At 39.7% G+C, this 19,373-nt stretch overlaps 1 protein-coding gene across 4 annotated transcripts in view; it reads right to left on the bottom strand.

The window, feature by feature from the left end:
* Positions 1-1,730: 1,730 nt before the first annotated feature.
* LOC133444474 (receptor-type tyrosine-protein phosphatase beta-like) overlaps positions 1,731-19,373 on the bottom strand; it is a 63,914-nt gene continuing 46,271 nt past the window's right edge. The window contains exons 20-33 of one of the 4 annotated variants that reach the window (XM_061722287.1): positions 17,735-18,011; positions 15,900-16,012; positions 15,677-15,782; positions 14,638-14,715; positions 12,657-12,674; positions 12,478-12,559; positions 11,006-11,096; positions 9,520-9,596; positions 8,140-8,274; positions 7,901-8,023; positions 7,635-7,798; positions 6,120-6,255; positions 3,300-3,419; positions 1,731-3,202 (exon numbers count right to left, since the gene is read on the bottom strand). In XM_061722287.1, coding sequence (XP_061578271.1) covers positions 3,318-3,419; positions 6,120-6,255; positions 7,635-7,798; positions 7,901-8,023; positions 8,140-8,274; positions 9,520-9,596; positions 11,006-11,096; positions 12,478-12,559; positions 12,657-12,674; positions 14,638-14,715; positions 15,677-15,782; positions 15,900-16,012; positions 17,735-18,011 — 1,502 coding nt within the window. In that variant the 3' untranslated portion in view covers positions 1,731-3,202; positions 3,300-3,317. Of the gene's footprint in view, positions 3,203-3,299; positions 3,420-6,119; positions 6,256-7,634; positions 7,799-7,900; positions 8,024-8,139; positions 8,275-9,519; positions 9,597-11,005; positions 11,097-12,477; positions 12,560-12,656; positions 12,675-14,637; positions 14,716-15,676; positions 15,783-15,899; positions 16,013-16,991; positions 17,100-17,734; positions 18,012-19,373 lie in introns of those variants that run through there. The other 3 variants (XM_061722288.1, XM_061722289.1, XM_061722290.1) reach the window with 3 other exon arrangements.

Raw genomic sequence — 19,373 nt, 5'->3', positions numbered from 1 at the left:
TCATTATGAACTTCGAGAAAAAAGTCAAAATGTCGAGAAAAAAGTCAAAATGTCGAGATTAATGTTGAAGTACAATCTTGAGAAAATAATCGAAATGTTGAGAAAAAAGTCGAAATATTGAGAAAAAATCGAAATGTCAAGAAAAAAGTCGAAATGTCGAGAAAAAAGTCAAAATTTCGCGAAAAAAGTCAATATGCTAAGAAAAAAGTCGAAATTTCGAGAAAAAAGTCGAAATGTCGAGATTAATGTTGAAGTACAATCTTGAGAAAAAAGTCGAAATGTCGAGAAAAAAGTCGAAATGTCGAGAAAAAAGTCGAAATATTGAGAAAAAATCGAAATGTCAAGAAAAAAGTTGAATGTCGAGAAAAAAGTCAAAATTTCGAGAAAAGTCAAAATGTCGAGAAAAAAGTCAAAATATTGAGAAAAAATCGAAATGTCAAGAAAAAAGTTGAAATGACGAGAAAAAAGTCAAAATTTCGAGAAAAAAGTCAAAATGCCGAGAAAAAAGTCAAAATATTGAGAAAAAATTGAAAGGTCAAGAAAAAAGTTGAAATGTCGAGAAAAAAGTCGAAATGTTGAGAAAAAATCGAAATGTCAAGAAAAAAGTCGAAAATGTCGAGAAAAAAGTAAAACTTTCGAGAAAAAGTTGAAATGTCGAGATTAATGTTGAAGTACAATCTTGAGAAAATAGTCCAAATGTCGAGAAAAAAGTCGAAATATCGAGAAAAAAAGTTAAAATATCGAGAAAAAATCGAAATGTCAAGAAAAAGTCAAAATGTGGAGAAAAAAGTCAAAATTTCGAGAAAAAAGTCGATATGTTGAGAAAAAAGTAGAAATTTCGAGAAAACAGTCGAAATGTCGAGATTAATGTTGAAGTACAATCTTGAGAAAATAGTCCAAATGTCGAGAAAAAAGTCGAAATATCGAGAAAAAAGTTGAAATATTGAGAAAAAATCGAAATGTCAAGAAAAAGTCAAAATGTCGAGAAAAAAGTCAAAATTTCGAGAAAAAAGTCGATATGTTGAGAAAAAAGTCGAAATTTCGAGAAAAAAGTCGAAATGTCGAGATTAATGTTGAAGTACAATCTTGAGAAAAAAGTCGAAATGTCGAGAAAAAAGTAAAAACTTCGAGAAAAAAGTCAAATGTTGAGATTAAAAAGGAAAAAAAAGAAGAAAAAAAGGAAAAAAGAGAAAAAAAGAAGAAAAAAAGGAAAAGAAGAAAAAAAATGAAAAAAAAGGTCAAACATTTTTGAAAAAGCTCCAGGGAGCCACTAGGGCGGCTCTAGAGCCGCGGGTTGCCGACCCCTGACATAGAAGAACAGCATCATCCTAGTGAAGATCCTTAGTGAAGAATGACAGAGGCAGAAACAGAAACACAACTGCAACATGTTAACACAGCAACTGAGTGTAACAAAATGTTTACAAAACAGAAATATCACACATTGACAAACTAGCAACAACATATGTTAATACAACAGCAACCCAGAACAACTAAAACTTTTGGGGCCGCAGACAATTTAAATATGAGTTACACACCTTACTAATTGTGCAGTACAATCGCGTTTGGAAACTCTTTTACTGTAACTTTGTTGCTGACTGTTTCACTTCTGTGTTTTAACAGTGTTGTTTGGTTTCCACACGTATACTAAGACATTCCTGTTCAGTGAATGTGTGGTGGTGTTCCAGCAAGTTTGAATCATTCTGGATGAATAATCACAGTAATCACGCATCTGAAAATGTGTTGCATGTTTAATGAGCTGGTCACAGACAGGGACAGGCAAAGGTACAATTCATTTTTTGTGGTAAAAACATTTTATGTACATTATACATGCATGAAGGGAACAGCCTGATACAATCTGAACCAACACATAAACATAAACAGGTTGAGTATTGATTAAAGCTATTACATGCTTCAGTCCTGAGGGGTATACTAAAAAGAAAGTCCAACACAGCCAAACTTTCTCCATAAGAACTGGCAATGGAAACATGAAAGCCATAATCAGATGATCTATCTATAAGTCCCCGCCCACCCCATCCTCTTAGGCCCCGTTTACACGTAGCAAAAACAGTGGTGTTTTCATGCATTTTGGCCGTTCATTTACACGAAAACGAAGCTCAAAGTCACCAAAAACGATCATTTCTGAAAACTCCGGCCAAAGTGGAGATTTGCAAAAACTCCGTCTTCATGTTTGCTTGTAAACTGAGGGAAACGGACATTTAGGCTTCAGAACGTCACATTATGAGACAGAAACGTCACCACACTGCAAAAACTCAAAATCTTAATAAGAATATTTGTCTTTTTTGGACCCCTGCTCAAGAGGAATGACATTATCAGATCAATCTGCAGCAAATGTCAGTTTTTAGCTTGGGTTTACTCATGCTTGCATGTATGATATTAGTTTACGTTGGTGTAGTGTGGATGGAGTTTTTCAACAGAGCTGAAATATGTTTCTGGAACAACTGCAGACTAATGTAGATGTAGCCTCTGACTGTTTACATAAAAAGGGGAATATGTCATATTTTATCACAATTTCACTTAAAAGTACAAAAAAATATATTAAAAAATCATCAATTTTCTATACCTGCCCAATCCTATACGAGCCCACAGTCTCCTGGAGCCGGTCTCAGCTCATTCTAGGGAAAGGCAGGGGTTCACCCTGGACAGGTCACCAGTCCATCACAGGGACACAACTCTGAAGATGATGGTTGAATTATTGAATTTGACAATCTGACATTATTAATAATCCATCAAGCACTTCACATTGGTGAGATTGTTAGACATCAGCATTCATTCCTTCTGCGTGACAACAATTTAAGTGCCATTTGGGCAAGATTGGATCTTGGATGTGATAACACACCAAAAGTGCACACACACAAAAAAAGGCCACACTAACCCACTTATCTTGCCTCACAATATGCCCCTCGGAAGAAGCAAATTAGTGGAAACCTGTTTACTAATATATCTATGAGTGTTAATAAAAACAGCTTCATCATGACTGAACTGATCAAATGGAACAGCTGAGCCACTGAATACACACAGTACAACCACAGACACACTTCTGTACACGTTACATAAATTATCATTACATTTCTCAGTGTGAAAAATCTATGTAGATCAAAACATGAACTGTTAAAAAAATAAATTGTGGTATTTCTTTGTAGACCTCAGTGGTCCTTCAGCAGGCAGTACAATGGCAGCATCTCTGTGGGAGAGGATCAGTAAATATGAGTTGTGATGAAGGTCAAAGATGAGCTGCAGTGGTACTGCTATAGTGGTACTGCTATAGCAGACTCACTCACCCCTCAGGCAGCTTTAGTTCACATTCTTTGGATGGGGTGGTGAAGGTTCTCCTGCTCGCTGCGCAGCTTCTGGGCTCTCAGGACGTCACGAACACACTGATGCAGGTATAAATACTGACGCTGGGTGGAGAGGAAGGGGATATTAGATATGAGACAAGGAGCTGAGGGTGGACAAACCTCTCAAGGACTGATGGAACCGGTACAGAGCCGAGAGGAATTTAGTGATGTCAGGAAGAGTCGGCCCTCACTGTCAGTAGCAGCTTCATCAGCTGTTCTGGCAGTTCACGCCTGATAATCCTTCTACAGATATATTCACTAGGCTTCCTATTTACAGAACGTCATTTGAATGAACGGATGAATGAATGAATGAATGAATGAATGAATGAATGAATGAATGAATGAATGAATGAATGAATGAATGAATGAATGAATGAATGAATGACTGACTGAATGAATGAATGAATGAATGAATGAATGAATGAAGTTTATTCAGTCATGACAACACAAAAACAACACAACACCAAAAAACATTGTGCACGGCATTAACATTTCACACAAAACCAATAATCATGTGTTGAACAATGACTGAAAAGGAACAAATACTAATATTATTATATATTCAATGAGGTAAGTTAATATGACAATGAAATAAATACAGAATTAATTCATATTTATTTTTTAAATGACAACTTTTTTATTTCATGACAAATTATTTCATATTGGTATATTGATTCATTTGATGACACTTATATTTTATTTCATGGCTCTTTTTTCAATTCATGTTCTTAAATCCAAATGAAGGGGCGTGGTTTTATATGTGGGTACGGGGGTTTGGCCAGTCGTGAACTTCAGCAGATCCTCATGAGGGACAGGAAGGCCTGAAGAAACTCTGTACACCACCATCACCCCCCACCAACCCCCCCAGCTGCACCACCATCACGCAACAACCCCCCCAGAAATAAAGAAAAACAGAGTCTACAATGCAACAATAAATATAAACACCCTGCTGGTCCAACAAACACAAAGTGCTGGTAGTTGTTTGCCAAAGTGCAACATGTGCAGATTAGAGTCTAATGGCGCTTTTCCACTAGTATCTACTCAGCGCGCTTCTACACGCCACCCCCCCGTTTTGCGCTTTTACACTACGGGTCGAGGCGAGTGGAGGCGTGCAGAGTAGATACTTTTTCTGTATCTATTCTGCCGAGGTTCTGAGCGGCTGAGTCGGCTGTATCATCACACTACAGACCACCGATTGGTCTGGGGGCCGTCAGACGTCTGAATCAGGAAGCGGGAGTCAGTGAAAGAGCGACTCGTGGCTCTTCATTTTATTCGACAGACAATGGCAGCACAAAAGTCTGTTTCATGATCCAACTCTGAGGGTCAGATGTTCATAAACCTGGTGCTGAGGAGAGAATTAAAAAGGGATCTAGACGGGCGATAAGGAACGACCAGATCTACCAGCGCTTGGTCACTCGCGGCTCCCAGCTGATTTCTCAGCAGCGCCGACACAAACAAAATTTTTTAAAAAGCGTTGCCGCTTGAAGCTTCTCTCTCTCATTTTTTAACTTGGTATCAAACACAAGCCACAGACCCAGCAGCACATCTATCATCTCCTCCAGGTTCTACATCTTTAGTGTTGTCTTCTCCGTTTAGATCACACAATCAAATACGTCACAGCAGCTTCTCCAACCTCCTAATTCGGATCTGGGTGTCTAAAAACAAAACGAGGACGAGGCGAGTGGAGGCGAGTGGAGTCGCGCTGAGTAGGTAGGCTACTAGTTTAAAAGCGCCATGAGTCAGTTAGCCTATCAACTCCAGCTCCAGGTCTCCCTGTGCCTGCAGGGCCTGGTTGTAGAGTCGGAGTGCAGCTGGAATAAAAGACTGACCTACTGTGACTCTTTGTGGTCTGACGGGGAAGGACAAATCTGTCGCTGAATTTGCTCCTCATCCTCATCTCCAACATCTCTGCAGACCCCTCACACCCAGGACACAGTCTGTTTGAACTCCTCCCCTCTGGACGGCGCTACAGAGCTCTGTACGCTAAAACCTCCAGACACAAGGACAGTTTCTTCCCCCGAGCTGTTTCTCTGATGAACTCTCATCACTCAGAGTAATCAATCACTGTGCAATAATAATAATAATAATAATTAAAGCTGCAAGCAGCGATGAACAGGCCCTCCTACTCTTGTGCACGTTCAGGCTGCAGTGGAAGCTTGTTTGACTGCATGTAGATTCTTCAGGCCTGGACATTTAGTGGATGACACCACCCACGACTCTATATCAAACCATCCAAAAGTTATGGCAGAAAATAGGGACTATCAAATGTCGACTAATTAGAAGAAGGGGCAGGGCTAATTTGCACCAATTATGTTCAAGGACTCAAAACCGAGTCCGATGACACCACCCACGAGTCTCTATATCAAACCATTCAAAAGTTATGGCAGAAAGTAGGAACTATCAAATATGGACCAATCAGATGAAGGGGGGCGTCCTTTTTGGCGTCTATCGTTGCCATGGTAGACGCTATATATTCTTGCTTTTTTCTCTTTTCTCTCTGCCTATGGAGATATCTGTGTCTTGTCCTTCTTCGACCAACTGTAACTTTCCTTTGGCAACCTGTACATCAGCAGCAGCGATGGAAGTCCTCGTTAACCCGGGCCTCAAGTGACTTGGAATGAGGTTCACATGTATAGACAGGCCTAAGTTTAACATCAGATGCCCTTCCTGTCACCACTCTCTGTATATAACCGGGCTTGGGAGCTGCTTAAAAAGACATTTTCTGTAATGTAAATATGACAGTAAGAGCTGGAGATGTCCCACCTCAGTCTGCACCATGTGTGATCGGTGGAGTCGCAGGTCAAAGACGGCGCCGTAAATGTCTACCATGTCTCTGGTGTCCAGCTGCTGCAGCACTCGGTCCAAAACAATGAAGGTCCCTGTGCGTCCAACACCAGCACTGACACACACACACACACACACACACACACACACACACACACACACACACACACACACACACACACACACACACACACACACACACACACACACACACACACACACACACACACACACACACACGCAGGACTGTTTACAGACCGATACAGGATGCCAGTTGGCCATTTCCACAAAAAACGAGAAAAGAAAAAGTACTCTAATAATCACCATTATTAAAGTTTAACATCTCAATGAAACCAATTATTTCATGATAAGAATGGATATGTTTTTTTTGTTGGTACACGAGACATAATGTTTTCAGATAGGACTTCTTAATACAATTTTAAAACTAAAAGGGGACCTATTATGGCATCTAATGTCTATTTTAAACAGGCCTTGAATGTCTTAAAAACAAGCTTTTGATTATTTTTGCTAAATAAAATAGAAATTCAGCCTCTGAGCCATGTTTTTATCATCTCAGTCTCTAACCTCATTATCTATGCAGGATTCTGAGTGGGCGGGGCTATGATAATGAGGCTCTGTGCTGATTGGCTGCCTGAATGACGCGATACACCGCTACGAAAAAATGGAGGAAGCTCCGGCCGGCGGAGTTATTTACACCGTGTCCTAATAACTGCATGCGATGCGAGCGAGCGTCAGCGACAAAATTAATTCCATTGCTTTAATTTCTATTGGACTGTCCTAACTGGCCGCAGCGACGCGGCGTTTTGAGCTGAACATTTGTCGGACGCCCTGCTTCTATTTTCTTCCTGTTGTCGCGTTGAAAGCCGGTTGAAAGCGCTGTAGGAAACAGTCATGGATGAGGAACGGCTGATCCAGTTAGTTGAAATGAGAAGTTATCTCTATGATTCCTCCTCATTTCACTACAAAAACCTCAATAAAGTGGCAGCTGCTGGAGGGAGATGGACAGAGAGTACAATGTCACGCAGTGCTACGATAGTCGGACGCTCTCATGCAGTTACACGGTGTTTAGTTGTGGGCGTGGTTTGCATTTTGGTTACGTAACGAAAATGCGCCGAATCTGAACGGCTCGTAGATCCACATCAGACTGGACGGATCATCCGGGCGGCTGTACAGACACTGCAGAATTTGGTTCCTTTCCTCCTTCTCTGAGTTGGCAGGCTGAGGGGAGACCACTTTATATATGTTAAAGCAAGAGAAAACCTGTTTTTCATAATAGGTCCCCTTTAATCATGTTTTGCTTTTCTAATTAATATTCTTCACTTTTTTTATTTAATTTTTTTACTTAAGAGCAGAGCATTTTCCCTTGTCAGACCACAATCTGCAAGCCAAGCTTCACACATTTATTTTTCATTTTTCCTAAGTGCTCATTTAGATGTAGATTTAGTGAAACTTTCAGCACAGCGTGTCCTCTACCTGCAGTGGACCACAGTGGGACCGGAACCAGGGGTCCTGTTGACGTAGTCCCGGACAGTTCTGACAAACTGAATGAGGGAGTGAGTGGTCTCTGGGACTCCATGATCCGGCCACACCGTGTAGTGGAACTGTCGAACCAGGCGGGTGAAGCTCAGCTGCTCTTCCTGGACACAGGAACATTGAGAGGAGTGATGAGGAAACGGCTGGCACCAAAACTGAAATTATTTTCCTAGTTCAGTAATGAGAAGAACAAACGTGAAACGTACACTACAGATTCTGAATTCTCTGATTGTCCACTCAGGCAGAACCGACTCAGACAGCATCTGGACAATCATGTCCCCGTAATACAGAGGATCCTGGTCCAATGGCCAGTAGTGATCACACTTCACCTGGATGGAGGAGAAAACATCCACTTTTTACCCAGCTACACATACGTTTATTAGGAGCTCCCTCAGCTAGTTTCAATTATCATACACAGGGAAGATATTTGCTGGCTTGTACCAACCCGTCCTTTCTCCACACATTGCGTGACCGTCACCACATTGTGTACATTCTGCTCCCACACCATCTTCCAAAAATCATCCTTAGTTCCCGGTAGAGGACCCTGTGTTGCAATGTACTCCCGACGGAAGTTATTGCCCTGAAGACACAGTGAGAACAATAACACTGTAATTGTTGTAGCGATGCAAACGCACGCACGCACGCACGCACGCACGCACGCACGCACGCACGCACGCACGCACGCACGCACGCACGCACACACGCACGCACACACACACACACACACACACACACACAGTTTCTCAGGACATAAACTAAGAGTTGTCACTGATGACGTTCACTTTACTCAACACTATGGATTATAAACTGCATACAGCAACTGTTTTTTATAATAATCTGATGTTGGAGTTTATTGATACAGATTATCATAAACCACATCAAGAATGGGATTAATGGCATTCCTTTTGCTGCAAATTTAGTTTATAAAAAACTCCAAAATTAAAATTTCTTCATGTACCTTTACATGTTTAAAGGAATAGGATTGCAGAGTTAGGAACTAAAAAAATAACATTTTGTAAATGTTTTTATTACAGAGCAAACCAAATGACGTCTTCCTGTTCATTTGTTTTAACAAGCGTCGAAGTGAGAACTTCTTTACCACTTTGAATCTTACATACAGTAAATTGACTAATTTGTTAGCACCTTTTAATAAAGATTTAAAAAATCCATAATGATCAATAAAGTAATTTGAAAATGGACACGTAACGTAATAATTTGCTAAAAATGGACTAATCAAAATCAAACATTGCTTTTGAATTGAAGTTCAACAGAATCATTACTGTAAATTAAAAAGATCTAAAGTAAAGAAACTGGCCTGGACAAATGATTTGGTACCTGTGGGAAAGAGTTAAAAATATCTTGACCATAGTGACATTTAAAACTAAAATGTGTCCTGTAATACAGGTAACCTGAAAACCATTGGGCATTTCTAGTCTCACCCACACACAAGTGTGTAGGATTCATACACTCAATCCTCATGAATCTGGTTTCCAAACAGGCCGGGTTGTGTGGACATACAGGAGAATAAATAACATAATAGAGAAAGAGGATGATGCACCCACTCATGAGTGGATGCTGTAAAACTGTCACGTTTGGAGAATATTTCCAGTGCCACAATAAAAACTGTTTCTTAATAGCCAAAGCTCACTTTTTCCGGGAGTTCTAATCTGGACCGCCTCCAGGATGGTGGAAAAACTGAATTCACCTGAGTACTAACGTGCTGGTTTGGTTTATGTTTGCTGTCTCGAAAGTTTCAAGTGTTATGTTTCATGTGTATTGCCTGACTCTGCAGATCCTCCACTTAAACTGGGTAAGCTGGTCTTACTGGGATGTAGCTGGCGTTTATGTAGTCGGAGCAGGGGTCGTCATCCACGTAGGACAGCTTCACTCTGGTCGAGTCGTCTGAACATACAAACAATAAAAATGCATTCAGATATACAACTTTCCAAACAAGATAATACAGAATACATAAAGAGGAAATGGGAAAAGGAAATAAGGGTAATAATCACACAGGAAAGCTGGGAAAGAATATGCCACACTATAAGGCGCCCCGCAATATAAGGCGCACCTTCAATGAATGACGTATTTAAAAACTTTTTTCCATTTATAAGGCGCACTGCATTATAAGGCGCACTAAATATATGGTAAAATACTGCACTATAGTGGCTGGGGTTGAGTTACGTATCTACCTGATGGAAATGCTACAAAATCCAAATGCAAAAAAAAAAAAACAAGAAGAAAAGTACCGTATGTCAAACTTTATTAACAAAATAAAAACCAGCTTTGCTCCGTCTCGTCAAAGTCTCCATTATGCGATTCAGCGTCACTGCTGTTGTCTTGAACGTCTGTGACGATTCCTGACGTTTTTAGCGCCGTTACTTCGGCGACACCAACTACATTACCCACAATCCCCCTGACTACAGTAACAGAAATTACCGCAATGATCATATATAAAGGTGCACCGCATTATAAGACGCACTGCCCGTTTTTGAGAAAATTAAAGGCTTTTAGGTGCGCCTTATAGTGCAGAAAATACAGTACAATGGATCTCAACCGGGTCAAATACATGGAGGGAGTTCTGCTGGAAAAGTATAACAAGATTTTTTATCACACCCATTCAAAAACGATATCAGGGCAGCAGGGACGCCTGTTGGAGACTATGTGGGTCTCAAGGAGCTAACCACTTTGGGACTGCCAAGCAATAAGACCTTTTTGGAAGGAGATACAGATACATGTTGAAAATATATTTAATGTGACCATGCCATTGAATTGTGAAACGTTATTTTTGGGAGACATAATGTTCGAAACATGGAATGTAAAAGACAAAAAACTGCTGACTATATTGTTGGCAGCCAGTAAGAAATGTGTTACGAGGAAATGGTTAAAAGTGGAACCCCCCACTATCGACGACTGGATTGGGATCATCTACCAGATCTATGTTATGGAGAAGATCTCTTCCTCCCTCAAGGTTGAGAAAGAAAACTTTTATAAGATCTGGTCCAAATGGACTGAGTATGTGAAACCAATCACATCTGATTTCATGTGAACTATTTTTTTATGTGATGTAATGATTGTAAACATGGGTGCGCTCCCTGGTTCTGTTTTTTTTTATTTTTTCTGTTATTATTTTTAATTATTCATGTTCATGAAAAACGGCTGGAGGACAGTAGGGACAAAATCATTTAAGTTATAGATTGAATGTAAAAACGTGTAAGATGGAAACCTGCTGTTCAAAATAAAAAGAGAATTAAAAGAAAATGCATTTATATACAATTAAATTAAAGAGAGATAACTGAGATTTAGTGACCTACAGGGCAAGATGTTGTTGTATCGGTTCTTTCCACGGTTCTCCGGCAGCAGAGCTGAGTCCAGAGGCTGATTACGACCAACATCCTTCAGGTCCTGATGGAGAAACAAACACACAAAAGAAAAAAAGTCTGAATGATTCCTAAAAACATCAGCAGGCTATACTGTATGTAAGCAGGGTGACATCGTGGTTAACCCTTGTACTGTCTTTGGGTCAAAATGACCTCATTCTCCTGTCCTTCTTTCCTCCTGCTCTCTCCTTCCTTCTGCCTTTCCTTCCCTCCTTCCTTCCTTCCTTCCTTCCTTCCTTCCTTCCTTCCTTCCTTCCTTCCTTCCTTCCTTCCTTCCTTCCTTCCTTCCTTCCTTCCTTCCTTCCTTCCCTTTTCCCTTCCTTCCTTCTTTCCTCCTGCTCTCTCCTTCCTTCTTCCCTTCCTCTTTCCTTCCTTCCTTCCTTCCTTCCTTCCTTCCTTCCTTCCTTCCTTCCTTCCTTCCTTCCTTCCTTCCTTCCTTCCTTCCTTCCCTTTTCCCTTCCTTCCTTCTTTCCTCCTGCTCTCTCCTTCCTTCTTCCCTTCCTCTTTCCTTCCTTCCTTCCTTCCTTCCTTCCTTCCTTCCTTCCTTCCTTCCTTCCTTCCTTCCTTCCTTCCTTCCTTCCTTCCTTCCTTCCTTCCTTCCTTCCCTTTTCCCTTCCTTCCTTCTTTCCTCCTGCTCTCTCCTTCCTTCTTCCCTTCCTCTTTCCTTCCTTCCTTCCTTCCTTCCTTCCTTCCTTCCTTCCTTCCTTCCTTCCTTCCTTCCTTCCTTCCTTCCTTCCTTCCTTCCTTCCTTCCTTCCCTTTTCCCTTCCTTCCTTCTTTCCTCCTGCTCTCTCCTTCCTTCTTCCCTTCCTCTTTCCTTCCTTCCTTCCTTCCTTCCTTCCTTCCTTCCTTCCTTCCTTCCTTCCTTCCTTCCTTCCTTCCTTCCTTCCTTCCTTCCTTCCTTCCTTCCTTCCTTCCTTCCTTCCTTCCTTCTTTTCTTTTCTCCCATCCTCCCTACTTATTTTCTCCCTTCCTTCCTTCCTTCCTTCCTTCTTTCTTTCCTTCTTTTCATTCTTCCTTCCTTCCTTCCTTCTGTTTTCCCTTCCTTCCTTCTTTCCTCCTGCTCTCTCCCTCCTTCTTCCCTTCCTCTTTTCTACCTCCTTCCTTCTTTCCTTTGATTTCTCCCTTCCTTCCATCCTTCCTTTCTCCCTTCCTTCCTTCTTTCTTTCCTTCTTTTCATTCTTCCTTCCATCCTTCTTTCCTCCCTTCTTCTCTTCCTCCTTCCTTGACCCAAAGACAGCACAAGGGTTAAACAGTCAATCTGAGTCAGTCAATCAGAATAAACGTAAAGAGAAGAGCAAAAAAGTGTACATTTAAGTGTACATGTCACTCATTCTGTAAAGATACCATCTAGTTTGAATGTAAAATAAAACAATAGCGATGACTGAGTACAAGCTGACCACTGACCTCATACTCCTCTGACAGGAGATAGTTGGAATCAGCCTGCAGTATGTTGTAGTGACACTCAAAGTTTGAGGTTTTGATGGGACTGAAAGAGAGAAAATGAATAAATAAATAAAGATTAGCATCAGCTTCTGGAAGTAAAAGCTTTAAAACAAATAGAATAAAAGTTATCTGTATCCCACCTGGAGATTCTTCTACTGCTGAGAGACAAGCAGAAGAAAAAACTTCAGATTTCAGTGTAAAAGTACATCACAAGGAAAATCTGGCTCGATTTTAAATATTTGAATGAACTACAGCACAAAGTGCTTCATGTCATAAGTATGTAACAATCTTTTTGTAATTATAATATAATAATATACAATACTTTAATTACACAGTATTAAAATTATCATTAATTAAATATATGCAATTATTTTTTTAGCTGCACTTTGTTACATCTTTATTTTTACATAGTTATTACATTTCACCGGGGTTCTTTAAGCTGTACAAGATTTATTATTAGTAAAATAAATGTTAAATTTTCATTTGTCTACCAAGGTGCAGTGCTGTGGAATAATATAAAAAAATTAACAGAATTATGTCTCTCTTTAAATACATTTAAGACTAAATTTAAATAATCCTTACAGATGTTCTAATCACTTTTGTATCATTGGGTATTGTATATGTATCTCTATTTTTATTATTATTTTTTATATGTATTTCTCTTTTCTTTCAAAATGTTATGTAACTATTGTTCTCTGCTGTATAATATACTTCTTTGTATATGATAGAAATATGCACATGTGTGTATGAGGAATTGTGGGTATTGGGTGGGGAGGGGTGGGTGTAAAGTGTTAATTATAATTATTGTAGGTTTAAGAGGGGGGGGGGGGTCGCTTATAAGCCTGTCGGGCTTCATGATGTTTCCTGCACATTTTCACTTTGTTTTATTACTGCTTTTTTTCGATGCTTGTATGTTTGTAAGTGCAAACAAATAAAATACTTGATGGGGGCTTTATCAAACATCTCGGCATGGCTTGAGTTATCCCACTTAACTCTTAATGTAAAAAAAACGGTGTCCATCTGTTTCTCCATACGTAACAGGCTTGATCAGGTCAGGATTAATCTAATCTAACTCAGTTAGATTTGGTAACTCTAAATCTAACTCTAAGTACTTTGTAATACAAAGTACTTTCAAAATTAAGTACTTACCTTTGTTAAGTACAAAGTAGTTTGTTAAGTACTTTGTACTTCGTACTTAACAAAGGTTGACCTTGTTAAGTACATCTGTAACAAGGTCAAACCAAATCTTAACTGTTTTCGTTTTATCAGAAGGAACCTGTGTCACCAAGCTGCAAAACTATACATGCATGCTATGATTCTTTCTCATTTCTCATACTGCATCACATCATGGTCACAGGCTTCCACAACCACTATGAAACCTGTAGTCTCTATATACAAGCAAGCAATACAAATCATGGACCAAAAACCAATGAAATGGCATCACTGCCGAATCTTAAGGAAACACAACCTCCTCACTTTTGAAAATGTTATTAACCTCAGTATTTTAGATTTTTTCTTTAAATGTTTAAATAATCATGTGTCAACACTGTTCTCTGATGTGGCCGTTAGGCGTCACAGCTCTCACAGAGCGACCACACGAGCATCCACTAGTGGTGACTGTCTCATCCCACAATGCAACACTTCTCTCTGCCAGTCTGCTCTCTCTGTAAAGGGGGCAAAACTTTGGAACTCTCTACCCACTGAGTTCAAATTAGAGACCAATACAAAAGCTTTTAACAAAGGACTCAAACAGTGGTTAAAATCTAATCAGCAGTGTACACATGAAGAGTTCTTAACTTGTTGACTGCTTGCTTTGAAAATTAATTGAAAATTGTTTGTATTTCTTTGATTTCCTTTCCAATCGTTTTGTTGTTTGTTTTTTGTTTTTTTTCATTTATTTATTTTATTATTTTTATTTTTTTCCCATTCTTGTTATCTTAATATATTATTGCTCTCTATTCTTTTCAAAAGCTGCCTATGGACAAGTGTTGCGAATTAGCACCTGTGCTAAAACACTTAAACAATGCATCTGGTTTGTCCAATGTAATTGCTATGTCCATATCAAATAAACATAAAAAAATAAATAAAAAAATAAAAAAGAAAAGAATGATTGCTTGTTACCCTCTGACGCTGCGCTGGACTCCTGCAGCGCCCCACTCCCTCCTCACACTCATCCTGACCGCCGGCCTCTCGTCCGTCCTGATGGAAACAGTAAACCCAACAAGTCGTTACACAGAGTTCAGTTAAACTGAGATAACATCTGACACAGAGTCCAGATACACCTGCCAGCTATCGTGCACCTCTCAGACAGACGTGTACCTGTCAGATAAGTGTTGTTACCGTTCAAGTGCTGTGTGCCGCTATATGTTTTGGACTAAACCACTATGACTGCAGCAGGCGCTGATGCATGTCTCCTTCTTTTGTTCTCCATTCCCGTTTCCCTTTTAGTGTTGTTGTCTGTCTTCACCTCACTTGGCTGTGTTAGAGTCTATGTTTTATGACAAATATTTAACACAGCTCTATTCAAATCTTTGCATACTTCTAGTCAGGTAAAACTCCTTGTCTTTAAAAAAAAAAGACAAGGAGGACAATTTAAAGACAAAAAAAAAAACTCCTTGTCTTGGTCTATCATCTTGCTTCTTGACAGTTTGTAAGTGTGTGCTTCATATGTGGCAGCTGCCCTGTCACAGCACGTTACTATATACTTTATCAGGGGTCGGCAACCCAAAATGTTGAAAGAGCCATATTGGACCGAAAACACAAAAAACTAATATGTCTGGAGCCGCAAAAAAATGAAAAGTCTTATACTGTATCAGCCTTAGAATGAAGACAACACATGCTGCATGTATCTATATTAGTTATAACTGTTTGTCCTACTACAGAAACCATATTAACACAAAAAATATATTTCCCTCCCCCATCTATTTCCATTTTCAAACATTTTTGAAAAAGCTCCAGGAGCCACTAGGGCGGCGCTAAAGAGCTGCATGCGGCTCTGGAGCCGCGGGTTGCCGACCCCTGTACTATATGCTCGGTACTTGTCAGTTGTTGCATACGTCTGACAAGTTGTTTTGAAGAACCTATGGTGTGTTGTGTACCTAACAAATAGGAGTAGTGTATCCGTCAGGTGTGCCATACAGGTGTGTATGCAGATACTTACACTTTGTGAACTCTGTGTCTGTAGATGAGTAAAGCAACGATCACGATCATCATGACAACAAGGAACATTCCAGCACTGATGCCTTCAATGACACCATTCAGAGGTTCTGCACAGGGAAATATTACTCATTAAGTTAGAGTTGGTGTTTTTTTACTCTTAGATTGTGTTTTGTATCTGAGCTTGGAATATTTTCACTGGTATTATGGAAGTGGTTGATCCTCACCGGTCTCAGTAATGATGGGCAGTGACAGGAATGTGTCAGTGAACAAAGGACATGAGACAGTTGAGTCTTTTGTGTCTTTGTCACACAGCTGAGTGAACGCTCGGACACTTAACCTAAGGAACACACAACAAAGAGAACAACGAGATTTTTAGATTTCTACTGCAGCACGTGTTCTGTGTATCTGAAGGATATGTTTGAGTTTTGACAAAATGAATGACTGAGACATTTTTACAGAGTATATCTGATTTTTACAGACTTTTTAAACTGGGAATATGGTGGGATGGAGGGTTTGATTTGATTTGATTAGAAGATTTTATTTCAACATGCATGACAAAAGAGAGTACAAAAAAGTATGTATGTGTATGTACAGCAGCAAGTACAGACACAATGTGCACAACCTGAAACTCATTTTTCAGGTGGCTGAACCAATCCTGCTGAACTCCAAGCACATTTACTGCTCTAGACTCAAATTCCCATTCCATACCACACATTTCTCACAACACTACACACAATTCCCAATATCCTGCACACTCTTCCTGAATTCCCTCTCTTGCTGTTCACACAGAACACACAGTCAATCACATTTCTAAACTCCAAAGGCTGTTGTGCAATATGCAATCAGCAATTTGCCATTGAATTCATATTCATTGATGAAGCGGGGTTCAACCTTGTAAAAAGAAGGCGCGAGGGAGGAATATCATCGGCCAGCGTGCCATCACAGAGGTCCCTGGCCAACGTGGAGGGAACATAACAATATGTGCTACTATCAATCACCACGGCGTCCTCCATCACCATGCCACCCTTGGCCCCTACAACACTGCACTTCTTCTAGCATTCCTGGACCAGCTCTACAATATAATTGTAGCCAGACCAGATGGAGGACACAGAGGTGGTCAGGTTCGTTGTTATCTGGGACAATGTCAGTTTCCACTGGGCTGCTCTGGTCCGTGAGTGGTTCAGGGTCCATCCAAAAGTTGATGTCCTATATCTCCCTCCATTCTCTCCCTTCCTCAACCCAATTGAGGAGTTTTTCTCTGCCTGGAGATGGAAGGTATACGAGAGAAATCCTCAGACACGGATCCCACTGCTGCAGGCCATGGAGGACGCATGTGGCGATGTCAAGGCTTCATGCAGCGTTGTAGGAGATTCTTCCCCCGCTGCTTGGCCAGGGAGAACATCGCCTGCGACGTGGATGAGGTCCTGTGGCCAGCCAGGGATGAAAGGCAGGATGCAGCCTAATACTTTTGTTTCTATTTTCTGTGAAGTTTTCATCCACAGCTTGCTGTGATGTCCAGTGGACTGTCTATTTTGAGTCCAAATACTGTAAAATATTATTTGTTGTTACAGTAAAGAATTGTGTTGTTTTCTATTTGAGTAGCCTATACATATGAATACTATATGGTGATATATTACATCCAACAGCTGAAGGTGTAACACTGAGGCATTCATATAGTGTTTTCCATTCATACTATAGTGTCTTCCATTCTGCACATCAGTGTTCAGTGGGTGCTTAGAAATGTCTACTCAAATGATGTATGTGTTTGGCATTTGAGAAGGAAATACCATTTAGTGAAGAGTTAACACTGTTTTGAGGGTAGAGTGTGCTTTTGCAAGAGAAGTGTAGGATTTTGCATTTTGTGTGTGAGTTTTGTAATTTTTGTTTAGAGTTTTGAGAAAGTGAGGCAGTCTATCAGGAAATGTGTTTAAACAATTGTGAAAAACTGTAATAAACTTAAATGGTTTTAGGCAATGGGTTTCCTCAAACAGTTTGAGTTCAACTAACTTATCAGGTTTTACAGTGTAGGTATGTAACAACAAGATGATATTCTCAGTACCTGTAGGCCGTCTTGGGCTTCAGTGGTCCATCACAGAAGGGGTTCAGGTTTGTGTTGGGTTCTGAGTTCTGATCCGAGTGTGCGTGGTCACAGGAGCCTCCCAGCAAGTCCATCCCCGTCCCCAGGCTGATGTTGAAGACGTGAGCGCTGCTGTCGGGGCCCCCGGAGCACAGGCTGGGCAGGAAGCTGGTCTGGTACGACTTAACCGAGCTGTTGGATTGATAGTCCAGGTAGGAGGCCAGAGGGTGTTGGTGTTCTGGCTGCAAATCATCAACGCCTACAGGGACAGGTGAAAGGTTGTCAGGATCGATTTTATCATCTCTCTTTTAGTTTAGTTTTAGTTTATTGTTTTGCACAGTTTTAAAAAAATATACAGGAAATATCAAATATAATTACTATAGGTGCAGGAAGAGGCAAAAAAGCCAATGGGCTTATTTGAAGCCTCCACCGAAGTGTGTTATAAAGAACACAAGATTAACATACAAAAACAAAAGTGATGGCAAACTAATAATGCAATATATATATATATATATAATAAAGAATAAAGACAAAAAACTAAGTGTGTGTGAGTGTGCATGGGATATTGTTTTTACAACTTGTATTGACTCCTGAGCAAATAAGACGGTACATGTCACTATGAGTTGAACACAAAAAAAAAACATGGATACATTTACAACAATACATTGGGAAAACCGTTACAAAACAGCACTCAAGTTCCTTCAAACGTCTTTTGTAACATTTCAAAGAGGAAGAGTCTTTGCCAAGTGGGAAAAAAATCATTCCACAATTTAGTCCCTAAATCTCACCGAACATTGACCTCTGCAAGTGAGAAATTTACACTGCAAAAACTCAAAATCTTAATAAGAATATTTGTCTTATTTCTAGTTAAAATGTCTCATCTTTAGTAAAAAAAATCTCATTACACTTAAAACAAGACTCATTACCAGAAAAATAACTTATTTGACAATTTTCACCTGTTTCAAGTAAATTTTCACTTGAAATAAGTAGAAAAATCTACCAGTGGAACAATATTTATCTTCTCATTACAAGCAAATCTTGTTCCACTGGCAGATTTTATTTTAAGACTTATTTTAAGTGAAAATTTACTTGACATAGGTGAAAATTGTCAAATAACAAGTTATTTTTCTGGTAATGACTATGTTTTAAGTGTAATGAGAGTTTTTGACTAAAAATTAGACATTTTAACTAGAAATAAGACAAATATTTCTTGTTAAGATTTTGAGTTTTTGCAGTCTAGGAGGATGAAGATCTGAGGATTGTCGAGTTGAATAAGAATAAACCTGTGAATTTAATTTAAAGTAAGTCTTGAACTGTCCAGGAATATTCCCTTCACTTGAATTTAGCTTATAAATAAAAACCCATATCTGAAAAATATTGATATCATAAATAGTAAGAATCTGGAGTTTCTCTTATATGGTCTGTTCCAGCAGTTCTCATGGGACTTTATTCTGCTCTGAATCCTTATAGCACCACCCACGCTTTCAGAAAGGTGAGGTCAATATATTCCTTGTAGAAGACTGAACCAATCCTGACTGCTTGTTGGTGAAAGGTTTATAAAGAAGAAGCACTGAAATAAGAAGCTCGCAGAAGTCAAGAGGAGAAGACACAGCTAAAAACA

Source organism: Cololabis saira, chromosome 5 (assembly GCF_033807715.1).
Source record: "Cololabis saira isolate AMF1-May2022 chromosome 5, fColSai1.1, whole genome shotgun sequence".
Taxonomy (NCBI): Eukaryota; Metazoa; Chordata; class Actinopteri; order Beloniformes; family Belonidae; genus Cololabis; species Cololabis saira.
Note: the sequence above shows the minus strand (reverse complement) of the source record. Positions and strands in the feature narration are given on the sequence as shown.